The sequence below is a fragment of the Antedon bifida genome, chromosome 8 (assembly GCF_963402885.1).
Source record: "Antedon bifida chromosome 8, ecAntBifi1.1, whole genome shotgun sequence".
Lineage (NCBI taxonomy): Eukaryota > Metazoa > Echinodermata > Crinoidea > Comatulida > Antedonidae > Antedon > Antedon bifida.
Genome location: NC_136233.1, coordinates 19,524,922 through 19,541,610, shown reverse-complemented (window position 1 = coordinate 19,541,610; position 16,689 = coordinate 19,524,922). Strand labels below are relative to the sequence as shown.

General features: G+C 33.4%; 4 protein-coding genes across 6 annotated transcripts in view; 1 reads left to right on the top strand and 3 right to left on the bottom strand.

Moving 5' to 3' along the window:
* The window catches only part of LOC144849716 (trehalase-like), a 29,798-nt gene extending 14,719 nt beyond the window's left edge, over positions 1-15,079 (top strand). Inside the window, exons 2-13 of one of the 3 annotated variants that reach the window (XM_078706739.1) lie at positions 9,205-9,280; positions 9,970-10,070; positions 10,197-10,317; positions 10,416-10,503; positions 10,678-10,778; positions 11,156-11,248; positions 11,543-11,782; positions 12,068-12,117; positions 12,202-12,387; positions 13,059-13,288; positions 14,010-14,234; positions 14,497-15,079. In XM_078706739.1, the coding sequence (XP_078562865.1) occupies positions 10,055-10,070; positions 10,197-10,317; positions 10,416-10,503; positions 10,678-10,778; positions 11,156-11,248; positions 11,543-11,782; positions 12,068-12,117; positions 12,202-12,387; positions 13,059-13,288; positions 14,010-14,234; positions 14,497-14,724 (1,578 nt within the window). In that variant the 5' untranslated portion in view covers positions 9,205-9,280; positions 9,970-10,054 and the 3' untranslated portion in view covers positions 14,725-15,079. Of the gene's footprint in view, positions 1-9,064; positions 9,281-9,664; positions 9,717-9,969; positions 10,071-10,196; positions 10,318-10,415; positions 10,504-10,677; positions 10,779-11,155; positions 11,249-11,542; positions 11,783-12,067; positions 12,118-12,201; positions 12,388-13,058; positions 13,289-14,009; positions 14,235-14,496 lie in introns of those variants that run through there. The other 2 variants (XM_078706737.1, XM_078706738.1) reach the window with 2 other exon arrangements.
* The window catches only part of LOC144849726 (putative aldolase class 2 protein PA3430), a 98,308-nt gene that overhangs the window by 46,018 nt on the left and 35,601 nt on the right, over positions 1-16,689 (bottom strand). The gene's annotated exons all lie outside the window — the stretch shown is intronic.
* Positions 654-5,216, bottom strand: LOC144850314 (uncharacterized). Its single transcript, XM_078707567.1, has 2 exons — positions 5,152-5,216; positions 654-1,976 (listed from the first exon to the last, which is right to left on the bottom strand). Exon 2 carries the CDS (start codon positions 1,966-1,968, stop codon positions 1,084-1,086), a length of 885 nt encoding a protein of 294 aa, XP_078563693.1. The 5' UTR covers positions 1,969-1,976; positions 5,152-5,216; the 3' UTR covers positions 654-1,083.
* LOC144849729 (uncharacterized) lies at positions 6,763-9,027 on the bottom strand. The gene is made up of 2 exons (XM_078706758.1): positions 9,023-9,027; positions 6,763-7,354 (listed from the first exon to the last, which is right to left on the bottom strand). Exon 2 carries the CDS (start codon positions 7,344-7,346, stop codon positions 6,891-6,893), a length of 456 nt encoding a protein of 151 aa, XP_078562884.1. The 5' UTR covers positions 7,347-7,354; positions 9,023-9,027; the 3' UTR covers positions 6,763-6,890.

Here is a 16,689-nt window from a genome sequence, read left to right as displayed (position 1 = left end):
TGTATGCATTGGCAGTTTGCCAACGAATGTTTGTACTAAACTTTTCGTAGGTTATGCAGAACATGAATTATTCATTAGTCATACTCCGCTACCTTATTGAATATGCATTAGGCGTGACGTAATAACTGATCTGACTACAATTTGCTAACACACACGCTGAATACTAGTACTGAATGAATGCATCGTTTACATACGAGAACAAAATTCGCGGACGGGCACCATCAAATTATTCGATGCATTGTGACTTCTTTGTAACCTTACAACAACGCAACTAAATGTGTTATTTTAAACCGTATTTTAATATGAGGTTCTCCAAGCTAAATAATAAGAATATTTTTGAAGAACAAGTCGGCCTTCTGAACTAGAAATTGAACTCTAATTAACTGCCATGAGCTGCGTATAGTGTAAATGAAATAATTTATTTAGCTGATACTGCATTGATTGATACTTTTTAACTAATCGACATTTTATAATTCCCGCCTAGACTGTATGTTGTAGTTTTGTATTTTTTAAGCTTCTATATGATCAATTGAAAGGACAGATATAAAACGGTAATGTTATAACCATATTAGGTTAGAACCAAAATACTTTATTGCAAAATGCGACCAGCTCGATGTATTACAAAACTTTTAAGTCGTAGGCCTATTTTGTTTTTTAAAAAACGGTTGCATAAACTCGTACCTTAATGACATTCACACAGTAGGTTCAGAGTACTGTATATAGATAGCTTCTTTATGTTTCGTCAAGTCTAGGTTCTAGATGGAGTTGTGACTTAACATTAGTAACAAGATAACTATTTCGGCACATATGACGTTTCATACGTATACTACTTGAGCTCGAAAGATAAAATCGAAACACCGACTGGTGAACAACACTTGGGCAAGTCTATGTTTTCGTCGTGACTGGAATTTAATGAGAAAATTATACTATTATGCAGTTTATCCACCACCGGAGTCATTTTTTTGCCTCAAATGCAACTAAGTGTGACAATAGTCCGTTAGCGCATGTAGACCTTTATAGCAGTAGCGCTTTATTATAGCATAAAAAAAGTCAATGATAATCATATAAATATACGACAGAACCTTAATTAATTTTAGCCCTCAACTTGTACAATTGATTGTAGTATGGAAAACTAGCTTCAATACAATGGATGACATCGTCTGTCATATCAGATCTCGATGGCGCTTTTGTAGGTTTGCCAAAACCTTTACTTTCGAAAGCATTCTTGTGCCATTCTGCAACGATGTTCCACTGTAAAATTTCTTTTGACGTTTTCCAGTGTTTAGTGACGTCATGTCCGCCATCCCAAGACAATAACTTATCCGTATACTCGATTCCAGCAAAGGTACAAAACTGACGTAATATGGATTCAGGGTTCTCTAAAAGATCGTCTGCGTCCATAATGAACGGTTTTGGTTCGATCCCTGTTTTCGTCAGGTGCTCGTACACGTGTAAGCTTTCTCCAAAAGCGTAGTGTTCTGGTACTACTTCGTATTTGCCAACTTTTAATATTACCTCATCTGTCGTACATTTATTAAGTAATTGTTTATATGACGGGAAAACCTTCTCAGGGTTGCGTATCAAAAATGCATGTTTGTAACCATTTGGCAGCATGTGCAGTGTTTCTGCATTTATTGCGTATGACATGTCCTTAACAAATATCACCCTTTTATCTGGATATTCGTCCTCTAACCTATCTTTAACGAATCCGAACGTTAAGTTCTCCGATTCCCACGGATTATCGCAGTTGACTACAGTGCAAGATGACATCTTGTTTATACTTAATTCTCTCATTTCTATGATATCATCTGATGCGTCTTTTTGAAAATCAGGCCCCACGAGGTAAGCAGCTATATACGGCTCATTTATGACTTGTACATCGTCTAGCTTGCCCATACATATTTCAAAAGCAGTGGATACACAGCGCGGAATGCACCAAAGGAATACGCGTGTTTGTTTTTCTGCCATTTCAATATCTAAAGAAAAAGGCGTTTAGGCATTTATTAATTTATATGACAATTAAACATTAATTGGATTTTTAAAAAATAAACATTTTTAGTCGCGTGGACGCGACTCTATAGTTTACTATGTCGGTCGGTTGGTCGGTCGGTCGGTCGGTCTGTCTGTCTGTCGGTCTGTCTGTCTGTTGGTCTGGTATCACTATGCATTGTAGCACGCGACTTAATGGCTGTTGGCCTTGTTTTTACTTTTTTTCAATTAATGCACATTATAGTGCACATTTAATGTGTACCATAGAGGGCGAATCAATTGTTATCAATATTTATGATTTCTTTATTTCTTTTATTTACCAACAAATATAAAGTATAAACATTGTAATATTAATAAAACATAATATATCAAGGGAAGGGCTAAATAATATTAAAATTAAAGTTCAGCGCGCCCTTAAACATTGAAATATAAATAGTTATTATATAAACAAATTAGGGCTACCTTTCTAAAAATTACATAAATAAATACATAAACGCACTTTCTCTCAAATATATAATTCTGTTTTAGAAATAAATATCTTAAACAAACAAATAATATTTTTACATTTCTTTTTTAAGTTTGCTTTTTGCTAAAACCTTAAATCATCTGGGATTTCATTCCACAGATTTGCACCAGAATACCTATAGAATGTTGTCCTAGATTTTGGTATATACACAATTTTATCTTGTCTGTGACATTGTTGAATAATGACAATTAATATACGAGAAATATTTAGGAGTTGTCTCCGGAAATTTATGTAATGTAAACTATCATGAACAAATAAAGTAGGCCTAGTTAAATACTGATACTGCTGATAAATATTTAAAATTTAAAGTTCTTTAAATAATAATGGTTGGTGCTAATATGTCAGAATAAGTCAATGTAATTGATGTAGGCCTAGGTTACTGTGGTAGGCCTATTGGTAGGCTAATCTTAAATGTAGTAGTTACAACGTGTAATCATGATCTATATACTCATCGTTGTCTACTTCTTGTGGGAATAATAATACAGTAATAGACAAGGTACTTTTATGCTTGCCTTGCGTCTACTTTTCAAAACGAAACGAGCGCTAGAGAATAGTAGAGTCAGTGGTGACGTATCGCAACTATACATAGCCAGCCAATCCCGGATGAGGGATCGCAGTTTTCATTCAATTAGGCCAGGTGATTGGATGTGATGTGGATGACATAACCACTAGCCAATCGCCAGGCACTACAATTTAAATATAATCACATCAATAATTAAGGAGATTTATGAAGAAACCATTGCTTAGCAATCAGTTATATTAAAAACACGTTTGCTGGACTTGTGACACGGTAAAAACATACATGGTGAAATGCGTAATTTAATATTCTATAGATTAACGCAATTTTTAATGACAGGAAGTGGAAGGCCAATATGATAATTCAAATATAAAAATTGCATATTATTTATTAATATTACCAACTACTTAAAATTACCGGTCACACCCCTTCTCCCCTTAAGGGACTATAGACTAGTGAACATTAATAATTGATTATTTTATGCAATTAACCATCAATTTATCTGAACTTTGTAGGTATATTTCATATATGTATAATTATATTTAATACAAAGATTAACCATTTTCCAATGGAGTTAAAAAAAGAGAAACAACATCAGTAAACACATTTTGTGAACAGCGCCTTCAATAGATCTACATCTTTAAAAACAGGATAATTATTGGAATTTTCAGCTGCACCCGAAATTTATAAAATCTGTTTGTCTTCTCCTAGTAGACTAGGTTTGGAGCGTTATTTAAAAATCATAATATATTAATTTTCAGCCATGTTGAAAATTGGAAATGTGTGTAGTTTAGGAATTTACGTTCACTTCTGTCGGTCTTGATTATAGGGATACAGTTAATCAACCCATGGAGGTCAACCCTACTGTACATGCAGATAGTTGCTATCTAATTTCGAAATAGCAAGTACTTGTTGAAACCCTCGAATGATCTAATAAGCACAAAGCTAACAACAATGACTTATCTTGTCTCCATCTGCTTGTACAGTATAACTATATAATTGTTTTTTTCACATCACTATTTTTTCCCTTATACACTAGGCCTAGTCTCCCAATTACAAGAAACAGAAAATATATTACAACATGTAACAGATAGGTGTTTAGCCCTTTTTCAAGGCTCAATGGTCCGAAGCAATTTAAATCAATTAAAACGAAACATCAGACTTTAGTGCTAATAAAACAGAACAAGGCCATATACATGGCTGCAGTCGCGTGCTCAAGTTAGTGTTTACTGACCAACCGACCGACATAGTGAGCTAAGTAATTAATGCTAAAGTAGGCCTACTACGAAATATTTAAACTTTGGATCTTCAAAATAATCGAAGAACTTGAAATTCATATTCTAGCTACAGAGTTCTTTATTTCCAGCGATGATGACTTGACCTTAACTTTGCCAGTGACGTTGACCTCAGATCGTGAAATTAGGAAGTTTGAAGCGACCCCCGCCCCGTCCTTTTTGTTGTTGTAGATTGCTGGGATTTCTTCCCTGTTCAAGGTCCACTTTATTGATATTAATTACCCTTTTGACTCACGACAAAGGTCACGTCACAATCCCGCTTAAAGTGGGTCATTGCACTCATGCAGCTAGCAGATGAAAATTAGAAAAAAGGGGATCTTTTTTGTTTAGGAAGTGTATTTGTCTCAATTGTTATAAGCCCCTACCCTATTACCAACACAAGATCAAATTCCATTCCAACAAATAAAGTAAGGTCATGCAACTTACAGTAATGGAAATAACGCAAATAGAGAATAAGTAAACATTGTAAAGAAGTCATTGAAGCAATTAGAGCATTAAAAGCAGTGAATTATTTTGTTAAAATAAAAAACTTAAGCCATAGTACTTTATTTAATTGTTTTGCATTCTGTATATAATATAATATTGTAAGGGTTGCTCAGTTACTGGGCAGCTACCTTGCAAATAAACTAGATTATTATTATTTAATAGGCGTAGGCAGTAACTTAATTTTAATTCGCATTGATATACAGCAAATAAAGCCGTGCACTCATTATTTAAATACTGTAAAACGTCAAAGTAAAGTACCAACATCGGAACATCCCTCACCTCTTGTAGACCTACATTCAAATGAATACACAAGGTACATTATGCCTTTTTGTACTTACTGTGGTAGATTGACTTCTGTCCGTGATTATCTCCCTTTATCTAATGAATGTACCTTCAAACGAATAGCCTACACCAGTCTGGAATACAATACACGTCACGTCTTCGTTATATACTGTACGTGATGAAACACATCACCAAGTTCTGATCTGATGTTCTAACCTCAAAAGAAGCTATTATACCATATAGAATGCATCTGCTTCGTCAACAATATAGTTAGCATACTTACAAACAATAGTAGCATGTATTGTATGTATGTATGTATGCATTGGCAGTTTGCCAACGAATGTTTGTACTAAACTTTTCGTAGGTTATGCAGAACATGAATTATTCATTAGTCATACTCTGCTACCTTATTGAATATGCATTAGGCGTGACGTAATAACTGATCTGACTACAATTTGCTAATACAAACGCTGAATATAATTAAGTACTGAATTAATAATTTATGATTCCTGCATTGTTTAGTACGAGAACAAAATTCACGGATTCATTGTGACTTCTTTGTAACCTTACAACAACACAACTAAATGTGTTATTTTAAACCGTATTTTAATATGAGGTTAATTCTCCAAGCTAAATAATAAGAATATTTTTGAAGAATCATTCGGCCTTCTGAAATAGAAATTGAACTCCAAATAACTGATATGATATAGTGTAAACGAAATAATTTATTTAGTTTATACTGCATTGATTGAGATTGTTAACTAATCGACATTATTATTATTCCCGCCTAGACTGTATGCTGTAGTTGTCGTATTTAGTAATGTACCTTTTGTATTTTTTAGGCTTCTATATGATCAATTGAAAGGAAAAACGGTAATGTTATAACCTTATTAGGTTAAAACGACAGCTCGATGTATTACAAACTTTTAAGTCGTATTTTGTTTTAAAAAACGGGGGCATAAACTCGTACCTTAATGACATTCACACAGTAGGTTCAGAGTACTGTATATAGATAGCTTCTTTATGTTTCGTCAATTATAGGTTCTAGACGGAGTTGTGACTTAATATTAGTAACAATAAGATAACTATTTTGGCACATATGGCGTTTCATACGTATACAACTTGAGCTCGTCAGACTGGTGAACTAACATAAAAACTTTGGCAAGTCTTGTTTTCGTCGTTTTAATTTAATGAGAGCATTATACTATTATGCAGTTTATCCGGAGTCATTTTTTGCCTCGAATGCAACCAAGTGTGACAATACGCCGTTAGCGCATGTATACAAAGGTACCGTTTATAGCAGGGGCGCTTTATGATAGCATTAGTTTGAAAAAAAAGTCAATGATAATCAGATAATTATACGACAGAACCTTAATTAATATTAGCCCTCAACTTGTACAATTGATTGTAGTATGGAAAACTAGCTTCAATACAATGGATGGCATCGTCTGTCATATCAGATCTCGATGGCGCTTTTGTAGGTTTGCCAAAACCTTTACTTTCGCATTCTTGTGCCATTCTGCAACGCTGTTCCACTGTAAAATTTCTTTTGACGTTTTCCAGTGTTTAGTGACGTCATGTCCGCCATCCCAAGACAATAACTTATCCGTATACTCGATTCCAGCAAAGGTACAAAACTGACGTAATATGGATTCAGGGTTCTCTAAAAGATCGTCTGCGTCCATAATGAACGGTTTTGGTTCGATCCCTGTTTTCGTCAGGTGTTCGTACACGTGTAAGCTTTCTCCAAAAGCGTAGTGTTCTGGTACTACTTCGTATTTGCCAACTTTTAATATTACCTCATCTGTCGTAAATTTATTAAGTAATTAAGTTTATATGACGGGAAAACCTTCTCAGGGTTGCGTATCAAAAATGCATGTGTGTAACCCTTTGGCAGCATGTGCAGTGTTTCTGCATTTATTGCGTATGACATGTCCTTAACAAATATCACCCTTTTATCTGGATATTCGTCCTCTAACCTATTTTTAACGAATCCGAACGTTAAGTTCTCCGATTCCCACGGATTATCGCAGTTGACTACAGTGCAAGATGACACCTTGTTAAGACTTTCTCTCATTTCTATGATATCATCTGGTTTGTCTTGTTGAAAGTCAGGCCCCACGAGGTAAGCAGCTATATACGGCTCATTTATGACTTGTACATCGTCTAGCTTGCCCATACATATTTCAAAAGCAGTGGATACACAGCGCGGAATGCACCAAAGGAATACGCGTGCTTGTTTTTCTGCCATTTTAATATCTAAAAGAAAAAAGCGTTTAGGCATTAATTAATTTATATGACAATGAAACATTATTTGGATTTTTAAATTAATTCGCTCTCTATAGTACACATTTAATATGTACTATAGAGGGCGCATTAATTGTTATCAATTTATGATTTCTTTCTTTCTTTTATGTACCCAGAAATATAAAGTATAAACATTGTAATATAAATAAAACATAATATATCAAGGAAAGGGCTAAATAATAGTTAAAACTAATGAAGTTCAGCCCTTAAACATTGAAATATAAATAGTTATATAAATAAATTAAGGCTACTTTTCTAAAAATGAATATACTGTACATATAAACTTTTTTTAAACACACTTTCTCTCAAATATATAATTCTAAATATTTTAAACAAACAAATGATATTTTTTCATTACTTATTTAAATTTGCTTTTTGCTAAACACCTTAAATCATCAGTGATTTCATTCCACAGCTTCGGGTGTCTAGAAAACTAAGATCTAGAAAACTAAGACCTAAGATATCTTGGGTCTTAGTTTTCTAGATGCGATGATGGGTGTCTAGAATATAATAATTAAAATAATTAATATATAATGTAATTTGCTAGATAAGTACAAAAAGCAAGCAAATTATTAAATAGATCACCGAAAATATTTAACATAAATAATACTAAATGGCCTGATGGTAAATCAACTGGATGAAATAGTTATAATACTTATTATAGTAATATAAATTAATAGCTTTCCATTTCTTTATATACTGTAATTGTGTATAATGTATATTATGTGCAAAAATAGCCTGTATAGCCTACTACCAAGAAATCTAAAATTGTTTACTGAAAATCTCATCACCCCTTTAGTGTTAATAGAATAATCTAATTCCAATAAAAATACATTACCCTTGATATAATGGTACAACCCACCATAAAAAAATTTTAGGTCTTAGTTTTCTAGACACCCATCATCGCATCTAGAAAACTAAGACCTAAGATATCTTAGGTCTTAGTTTTCTAGATCTTAGTTTTCTAAACACCCCACAGCTTTGCACCGAAATACTTGATAGAATGTTGTATTATTATTTGTTCTATATTTTGGTATATACACATTTTTCTCTTGTCTGTGACCTTGTTGAATAATGAAAATTAATTTACGAGAAATATTTAGGAGTTGTCTCCCGAAATTTACCATGTAAACTATCATGAACAAATAAAGTAGTTAAATACCGATACTGATGATACCTATTTAAAATTTAAAGTTCTTTAAATAGTAATGGTTGGTGCTAATATGTCAGAATAAGTCAATGTACGTATTAACACGTTTTTGTGTTATGTTAGATATACTGGTTTTATATGAGTTAGGCCTATGTATGTTTATGTTTATTTTCGCTTCTCAGACATTCGGCTTAGAGTTGTTTTTTATATATGATTTTATGACTAATAATGTTCAATGTGTAGAGACGTCGATGAGTCCAATGTTCGGCTTGAACATTACCGGAAGTTAAATAAATATAAGTACAGTTTAGGTAACAATGCACCTCACTTTTATAACCCTTTAACTCAAGCCATGAGTGTTTCTTTAACCGCAAAATATAAACGGGTTCAGGGGTTTACTAGAGCTGCTGTACGTAAAATGATGTTGAATTATGAATATTAAGTTTAGTTTGTGAATTACCTTTACCTACCTGTGTATTAGCAACTTACCAACAAAAACCGTGTCGTCTGACCCAGGGCGTTGTTATCTATAACACCCCTGAAATTGTTGAAACCATCAACTGATCAAAGTTCAAGTTAATGGTGCTATCATTTGAATATTTCAATATGTGTGTTCTTTATCGCAGCTATACTATGTTTTTTGTCTTTGCAGGTTTTGTAGGAATACTTCTTGTAAGCGTACCAATCGTGTCGACACAAGATATAGCAGATATTCCACCATGTGACAGGTAGGCCTACTTGTTAAATCAAGAGACGTGATCGTGTCCAATATTCTTCCGACACGTCCTGTATGCCTATATTTTATCGTACTTTTAGCTTTAAACCTTGTAGAAATAATAATTCCTCAATGCCCCAAACCACTAACGAATAAACGTATGCACTTAGTATTAAAAAGGCTACTTACCAACACAACTTCAAACTAGTAGGCCTATGTGTGTAGTGTATGCTGATTTTGCGTTGCTCTGAATGTCTCTACTAAGTATTAGGAGCTTATAGAATGAACATTTATGACGTCACAATGTAATTTGACGATAAATAAAAATAAGAAGTTACTGACATTCTGAACCACAATATTCCACGGTTGAGTGACTTTGTGTATGATGTATTACCGTACATGTTGAATACACAACACATCAGATTGTTGCACGTAGCTAGTAGCCTACAGTATTTGATACATTGTTTTCCGTAGTTGTTATAATTAGCATATCAACAATGTGAACGCAAAATTATTAGTACTAAATAAACGGTAGATAAGTGATAAATGATATAAACACACAAAATAATGGATTAGATATACTGTAGGCATGTTTAAAAATATACAGCCTACATTGATCATAATTGTTTTGATTGAGTTAAGAAGTAGAAGTAGTGTTTCAATCTAATTATTCTAATTAGGCTTTGCAATTGCACTTTTCAGTTTAGTTTACTGTTCTGGACCGTTGCTCGAAGCCGCTCAGAATGCACTCATCCATGACGATTCCAAGACATTTGTTGACTTACAAATGTTAAAACCTGAAGGTAACAAAACTTTTTTTCATGATTTTCTTTGTGATATTTGTTTATTCAACGGGTCTTACGACCACAGAAATTAAACTTTTCTCTGTAAGATCTAATATATTTGTTTAAAACAAATTTGTTTTTAAGATGAGGTTCTTCAAGCTTTTAATGACATGTCTGATGATAACATGACATTATTTGTAAATAAATATTTCAAAGGACCAGGAACTGAATTTGAAAAATGGACTCCAAGTGACTGGCATGAAAAGTGAGTATTTTAAATAATATAGAACAGTGGGGCCAACTGTATTTTTACGAATACGAATATGATAAAACATTAGCGCTAACTGTAAATATTTTTTAAAGTCCAGACTTTCTGAAAAATATTAAAGATCCGCAACTGGTAGAATGGGCAGAAGAATTACATGGATTATGGAAGGAGTTAGGACGAAAGGTCAGGTATTATTATATTGTAAAATAATGTTTGCACCAAAATGTTCTAGGTTTAATAAAATGGATTAGGCTTTATATGATACAAGTCTACTGCATCGGTTAAAGATACAATATTAATACTATATAGAACATGTATTTACTTTGATTCTGTTTTGGAATTGCTTGGCACCACCAGATAAAGAAAGAAGTGGAAAAGACACCTGATCAATTTTCGCTAGTTTACGTTGAAAATCCGTTCATAATACCAGGAGGAAGATTTCGAGAGTTTTACTATTGGTGAGTTCATCATCACCATCATTCTTTACCTTCCTTCTTTTTTCGCTGTTCACCGTAAATCTCTAAAGTCTTTAATGGTGTAATTGTATGTTGTAGTGCCAGACTTTATCTTCCCGTATAAAGTATAAAGTATAAAGTATAAAGTCTGAACTTGCAAACTTGCCGAACTTGTGTTTGCAAACTCTGGGATCACATGACTGCAAAGCACCCGAAGACTGTTTTGGTTCGTTCACGAACCACAGTTTGCTAATCAATTTATTAAACTGAGCTTAAGACCAATTGTTTTGGTGCTGTACTAAAAATAATCTAATTATACCGTAATCTTTTCATTGGCAATTGTACCTTACAAGAAACAATTTTTACATTATTCAATTTAGGGACTCGTATTGGGTTGTGAAAGGATTGCTTTTATCCGAAATGTACTCAACCGTTCGCGGAATGATATTAAACTTTGTTTCCATGGTAAGAAGGTCAGTAAATTGTAAAATCATTGGCAAATTTGTATTCCGTTTCTGTAGTAGGTAAAATTTAAATAAAATGTTGTCATACAACTCGGGTTTATCTTTATTCTACTATGCTGTCGAAAGTTCGGCACATCGGAACATATTCACGACATCACCTAAACACTTCGATGTCAATCCAAAACATAAAAATCCGGAAAAGCAGTAGCCGGTATAAACTACTTAAACAATTGTCGGCTTGTCGAAATAGAGAATGTTACATTGACACCAATCTACTGTCTGAATAGTTGCCATTAATTTTAGGTATGGGTTCGTTCCCAATGGAGGACGCGTCTACTTTGAAAAGCGCAGCCAACCGCCGTTTCTTATACCAATAGTGTATGAATATTTAAAAGCTTCAAAAGATATCCAGTTTGTGTCTGAAATCATGGAACATTTAGTGGAAGAATATAACTTCTGGATGACGAACCGCAATGTGACAATCACTGTTGATGGTGCTAACTACACATTAAATAACTACAACGTACAAATGGGTATGCCAAGGTAAGCGACTAATGATTTTTTTTATACATTGGAAAAAAACTGAATTGAATCATTGGACCTTTTAGAATAACTAGGAAATCTAGCAACAGGATGCTGAGATCAAAAGTTTTGTCTGTGGCTGACACGATCAGTTTTGTGGGGGTTTCCAGCACCATTAAAAACTATTCAGTGCAGTGGATTCGGAAATATATTTTTTCAATTCTTTTAATCTCCGTCACTGCCTGTTACAGAGGTATTGTTATTGTCGGTGCTGTTACACAATAATACCTGTTTTAATTTTTTAAGACCTGAATCGTATCGTGAAGATGTTGAAACTGCGCATGGACTTAATAAAGGTGAGTGAACACCACTTTATAAAGAACACTATACATAATATTTTCTTATGTATTAAAAGTATGTTTGAATATGTTTGTTTTCAGACGGAGCCGCTGAATTGTTTTCTAACATAGCGTCAGCATGTGAATCAGGTTGGGATTTTTCGAGTCGTTGGTTTAACGCTTCCAATAAACTTCGGTCAGCACGCACAAAGAATATTATTCCCGTGGACCTCAACAGCGTCCTTTGTAAAAACGAAAAGATTCTGTCAGATTTATTTTCGGAAGTCGGTAAGTGAACCGATAAAAATAATATTTATTCTTTGTTTCTTTTTTTTTAAATTATAAGATTCGGTGGTAAAAAATACGTTTATTTTGTTAACATTCAGCCAGCACTTCTATCTCCACTCTGAGCTCCAGCACCATCGGTTTATAGGCTCGGCAAGTTATTTACGGCTGTAAAAAATAAGATGGTACTTATTTGAAGTGCAATGCTTAAAAACGTATACAGTATACAGCCCTCATTGTTAACACACTTATTCTGGTAAACGGCTATTCGAGGATATTTTCCCTAAAACGAACTAGGAGATATATAATGTCTTAACACTACGGCCAAGGTTATGTATGGAAGAAGTGCTCTAAAATAGGCATTTACATCCTGTCATTCATTCCTTTCCTTGATTTCGGATAGTACATCCATATATAAAAAAAAGAGAACAAATAAATGTTATAGATTGTATTTGCCCAAACTGACATGAAAACGTACTTTATACCCTCTTAAACACTAGTATGCCTAGTCAGCTTGGTGGCTACTTTCGCCTGGTAAAAGTTTTTAAAACATAATACATTAGGCCTATTCTAAAAAATATGCAAAATATGTTATTGAAAATGTTCTACCTTACAGTGGTAATTACTCTATTCTTTTTTTGGTATATTGTTACCGTGCACTGTCGTCATCAAAGGTGATGTGTCAAAGGCCTCCATGTACAGAAATGCGTACACACAGAGAAGAATTGCCATACAAGCCGTGCTTTGGAATAATGACGAAGGTTCCTGGTTTGACTATGACATAGAGACTAGCTCCTTGAACAATCAGTTCTTTGCGTCGAACATTGCCCCATGGTGGGCTAACTGTTATGGTAATGGTAACGGGGATGCTGAAATAGAGGAAAAAGTGCTCCATTATTTACAGGTATTTTGATGTGAATTTTAAAGTACAACTGTATATATTTATTAGTCTAGGTTCTAGAAGGAGTTTTGACTTAATAATTAGTAAAAAGATAAATATGTTGGCACGTATGGCGTTTCATACGTGTACTACTACTACTTGAGCTCATAAAAAAACGAAAAAGCCTGGTGGGAAAAAAATGGTGGACTAACATAAAAAAAAAACAATAATTACAGACTTCGAACAAGTCTTAAAGATATTTTTTTACAATTTTTTTTTTAATATGCCATTTTAATGTCACATAATAGTTATTTACTTTGACCAAAAATTGGATCAAAAAAAATATTATTTACCTGAAAAACTAATTTAAAATAGGTTTTTGCTTGAATTTAACCATTTATTTTGTCATTTTATAAGTGAAAACATTTTATTTCTACGAAAAGTGATTAACTATTAAAACTACAAAATAACCTTATAATTTCCGTAAGTTTTGTAACATTGTTAGTAGTTTAGTTTAATGTTTTTTATTGTATATGTTCGTGTTTGTCTGTGTTCCCTCCTGTACCATGAGCTCACTGTTGGTTGGGAAATGAATAAATAAAAATAAAATAAAACCTATTCAAAGTCTGATTTAATTAATGTTCATTTTTCATGTTTTTGAGGGACAATACATCTTTAATTCTTTATTAAAACCATGTTTTAGTTCTTTAAAGAGCAGTAATATAACTCAATTCATCTTTAATAGAAAACTGGAGTGTTATCATACCCAGGGGGAGTTCCAACATCACTTGTTAACACAACCCAACAGTGGGATTTTCCGAACGCTTGGCCTCCACTCCAGGATATGGTGATTGAAGCGTTAGGATCATCGTTACTAACAGAGGCTCGAGACACTGCAGAACGTCTGGCTCAGAACTGGACACTAACTAATTGGAGAGCTTTTCGAGAAAGTAATGCCATGTACGAGAAGGTATTAACACATTTGTGAGATTATTAAACTAAAACGTTAATCGCATGTTAATTTTTGTAATAAGTGCACAGATTGTATTCATTTTAATTTTATTAATGTTACCAGTCATTATTTTCAAAATTATTATCATCATCAGTCTCAATAATAAATACAATGTCTGTCGCCATCTTGTGTTAATCTGGTATAGAATACTTCCTTTCTACTTAGCAGAATAATAACTTAAGGTAAACTATTTATAATTCATTTTTAATTTAATTTAAAGTACGACGTCCGCAATCAGGGTGATCCAGGACATGGAGGAGAGTACGAAGTTCAAACTGGATTTGGATGGACAAATGGAGTGGTTTTGACTCTACTAGATAGATATGGAAACATACTTGAAGCAGACGCCAAACAACCTGTGTCGTCTGCCCGAACAAATAAAGTAGTCATAGAAACTGTGTACGCTTTGTTGATGACCATTGCTATCATTTTCATTGGAACACTTTAGTTTGATTAATAAATTAATTCTATGTCCTATAAATGACATGACCAATACAAATTATTTAAAACATAACAAATAATCACCGTAAACATTTAATAGTAATCTTATTTTGTAAGTGAAAATTACGTTACTTTAATTATAAAATGATGACTTAGAATTAACTATTTAGACATGTCTTTTAGGCATTACGTGTCTTTTTGATTGTTTATATTCGACTTATTCGAGTATTTCGTATAGGAACTCGCCGAAATTGACGTTAATTTTTACCTGATAAACGTATTTAGCTTATATCAATATAACCCTGAAAGTGTATGTATCATATTTATGATTTATTATGAAAATAAAAGGAAACAAGTTGACTACGTCATCATTTAAGATATATTGTCCACCAAAAACATGAAAAATGAAGGTTCATTAAATCAGACTTTGACTTTGGTTATTTTGTAGTTTTAATAAAGTTAATCACTTCCGTAGAAAAAAAAAACAGTAAAAATAATGTTTTCACTTAGTAAATGACAAAATAAATGGTTAAAGTCATGGTGGGAAAGATGGTATTGTTAGTGATTCGCGGTCAACACGCCACACTGTTACATTTTGATGTTGTTAATCTTTACATTAGAAGATTGTTCTGAAGGCATCTGATGTATACCCAAGGCTGTGATAGGGCCTTACCGTGCTAGAGGCAAGGGAGCACACCACATTTTTTTTTCATCTGGCTTACGCGACCTTTTATGATCTCGTAAATTTTATGTTTAGCGCCCTCAATTTTAAGAAGATCCGTTTAATAATGTCAGAAAATTACGAACAATTAAATACACTAATCTATATATCCGTGAACATTTTCCAGATGTCCAACATTACTATGATGTGTGGCATGTGGCAAAAGGTATTTACTGTGTAAATTCGTTTTTATGCGATATTGAATTATTTTACAATTGTAGTGATAGCCTATGAAAATGTAACAGTGTTAACAGGTTAAGATGCCTTTGCATATAACAATTCTTTACAAATTGAAATTATTAGATCTAGGAAAGCGAGTGCGAGCTCTGGGAAAGCATAAAGATTGTGAGATGGTGCAGCAGTGGGCAAAAAGTATTAACAACCATGCGTATTGGGTTGCCTCATCCACTCCCAGTGGTGATCCACAAGAAATGCTGACTAAGTTTGACAGCCTAAAAAATCATCAACATTATAATAGTAGTTACTGTATTTCTATATACCGAGTCTAAAACAATTACTGAAGAAAAAATGACAGAATCTCAAGAATTAGGCGTAAATAAATACATACAAATAAAAAGAAAACAAAAGAAACGTTGCTATATTCAATAATCCGTATAGAAAGAAAGTACAGTATTGCGTAGACCAGTAATTCATTCTTAATCATGCTACATTATTCTAGTATCTGTGCTTGTGGTACGTACTGTATTTTTTTTTGTCTTGTGTGAGTTCATCTCCCGTTAATTTATATTCTCATACTGTATTTCATTGAATCAGGTATGTGCTCTACCAGCTCATCAATGCACATTTCAGACATTCAGGTGTGGAACCTAAAAGGTTGTTGATCGCAAACTTCCATCCATTTCACATGAATGCATTATTTCATTATTTATTATGATATGTAGGCCATCCGTAACGGGTCAGAAACACTTTATCATAAACAATGTCGGTATCCCAAAGGTTAGGGCCTGTTTTACCTAGTTATTAAAAAAAAGATTTCTCTACGGTAAAGATACACATTTCGGTAAATTTGAATAATGATAATTTGCAACAAATGGAGGAAAACAGAGAAACACCGCAGGGGAATGTAGATTATTTACAATAATGTCTTGGTAGCGGAGCGTGAACAAAACAAGGCCAACAGCCATAAGTCGCGTGCTCGCAGAAAAAAATGAACTTTCAAAAAGTAATGTACTTTAAAACTTTTCTGTACATAAAAACAGTTCAGAAAAGCGATAAAACGCATAGTGATAC

Coding starts and splice junctions, on each gene's coding strand:
- LOC144850314 (XM_078707567.1), bottom strand. CDS start 1,968: ATGGCAGAAAAACAAACACGCGTATTCCTTTGGTGCATTCCGCGCTGT.
- LOC144849729 (XM_078706758.1), bottom strand. CDS start 7,346: ATGGCAGAAAAACAAGCACGCGTATTCCTTTGGTGCATTCCGCGCTGT.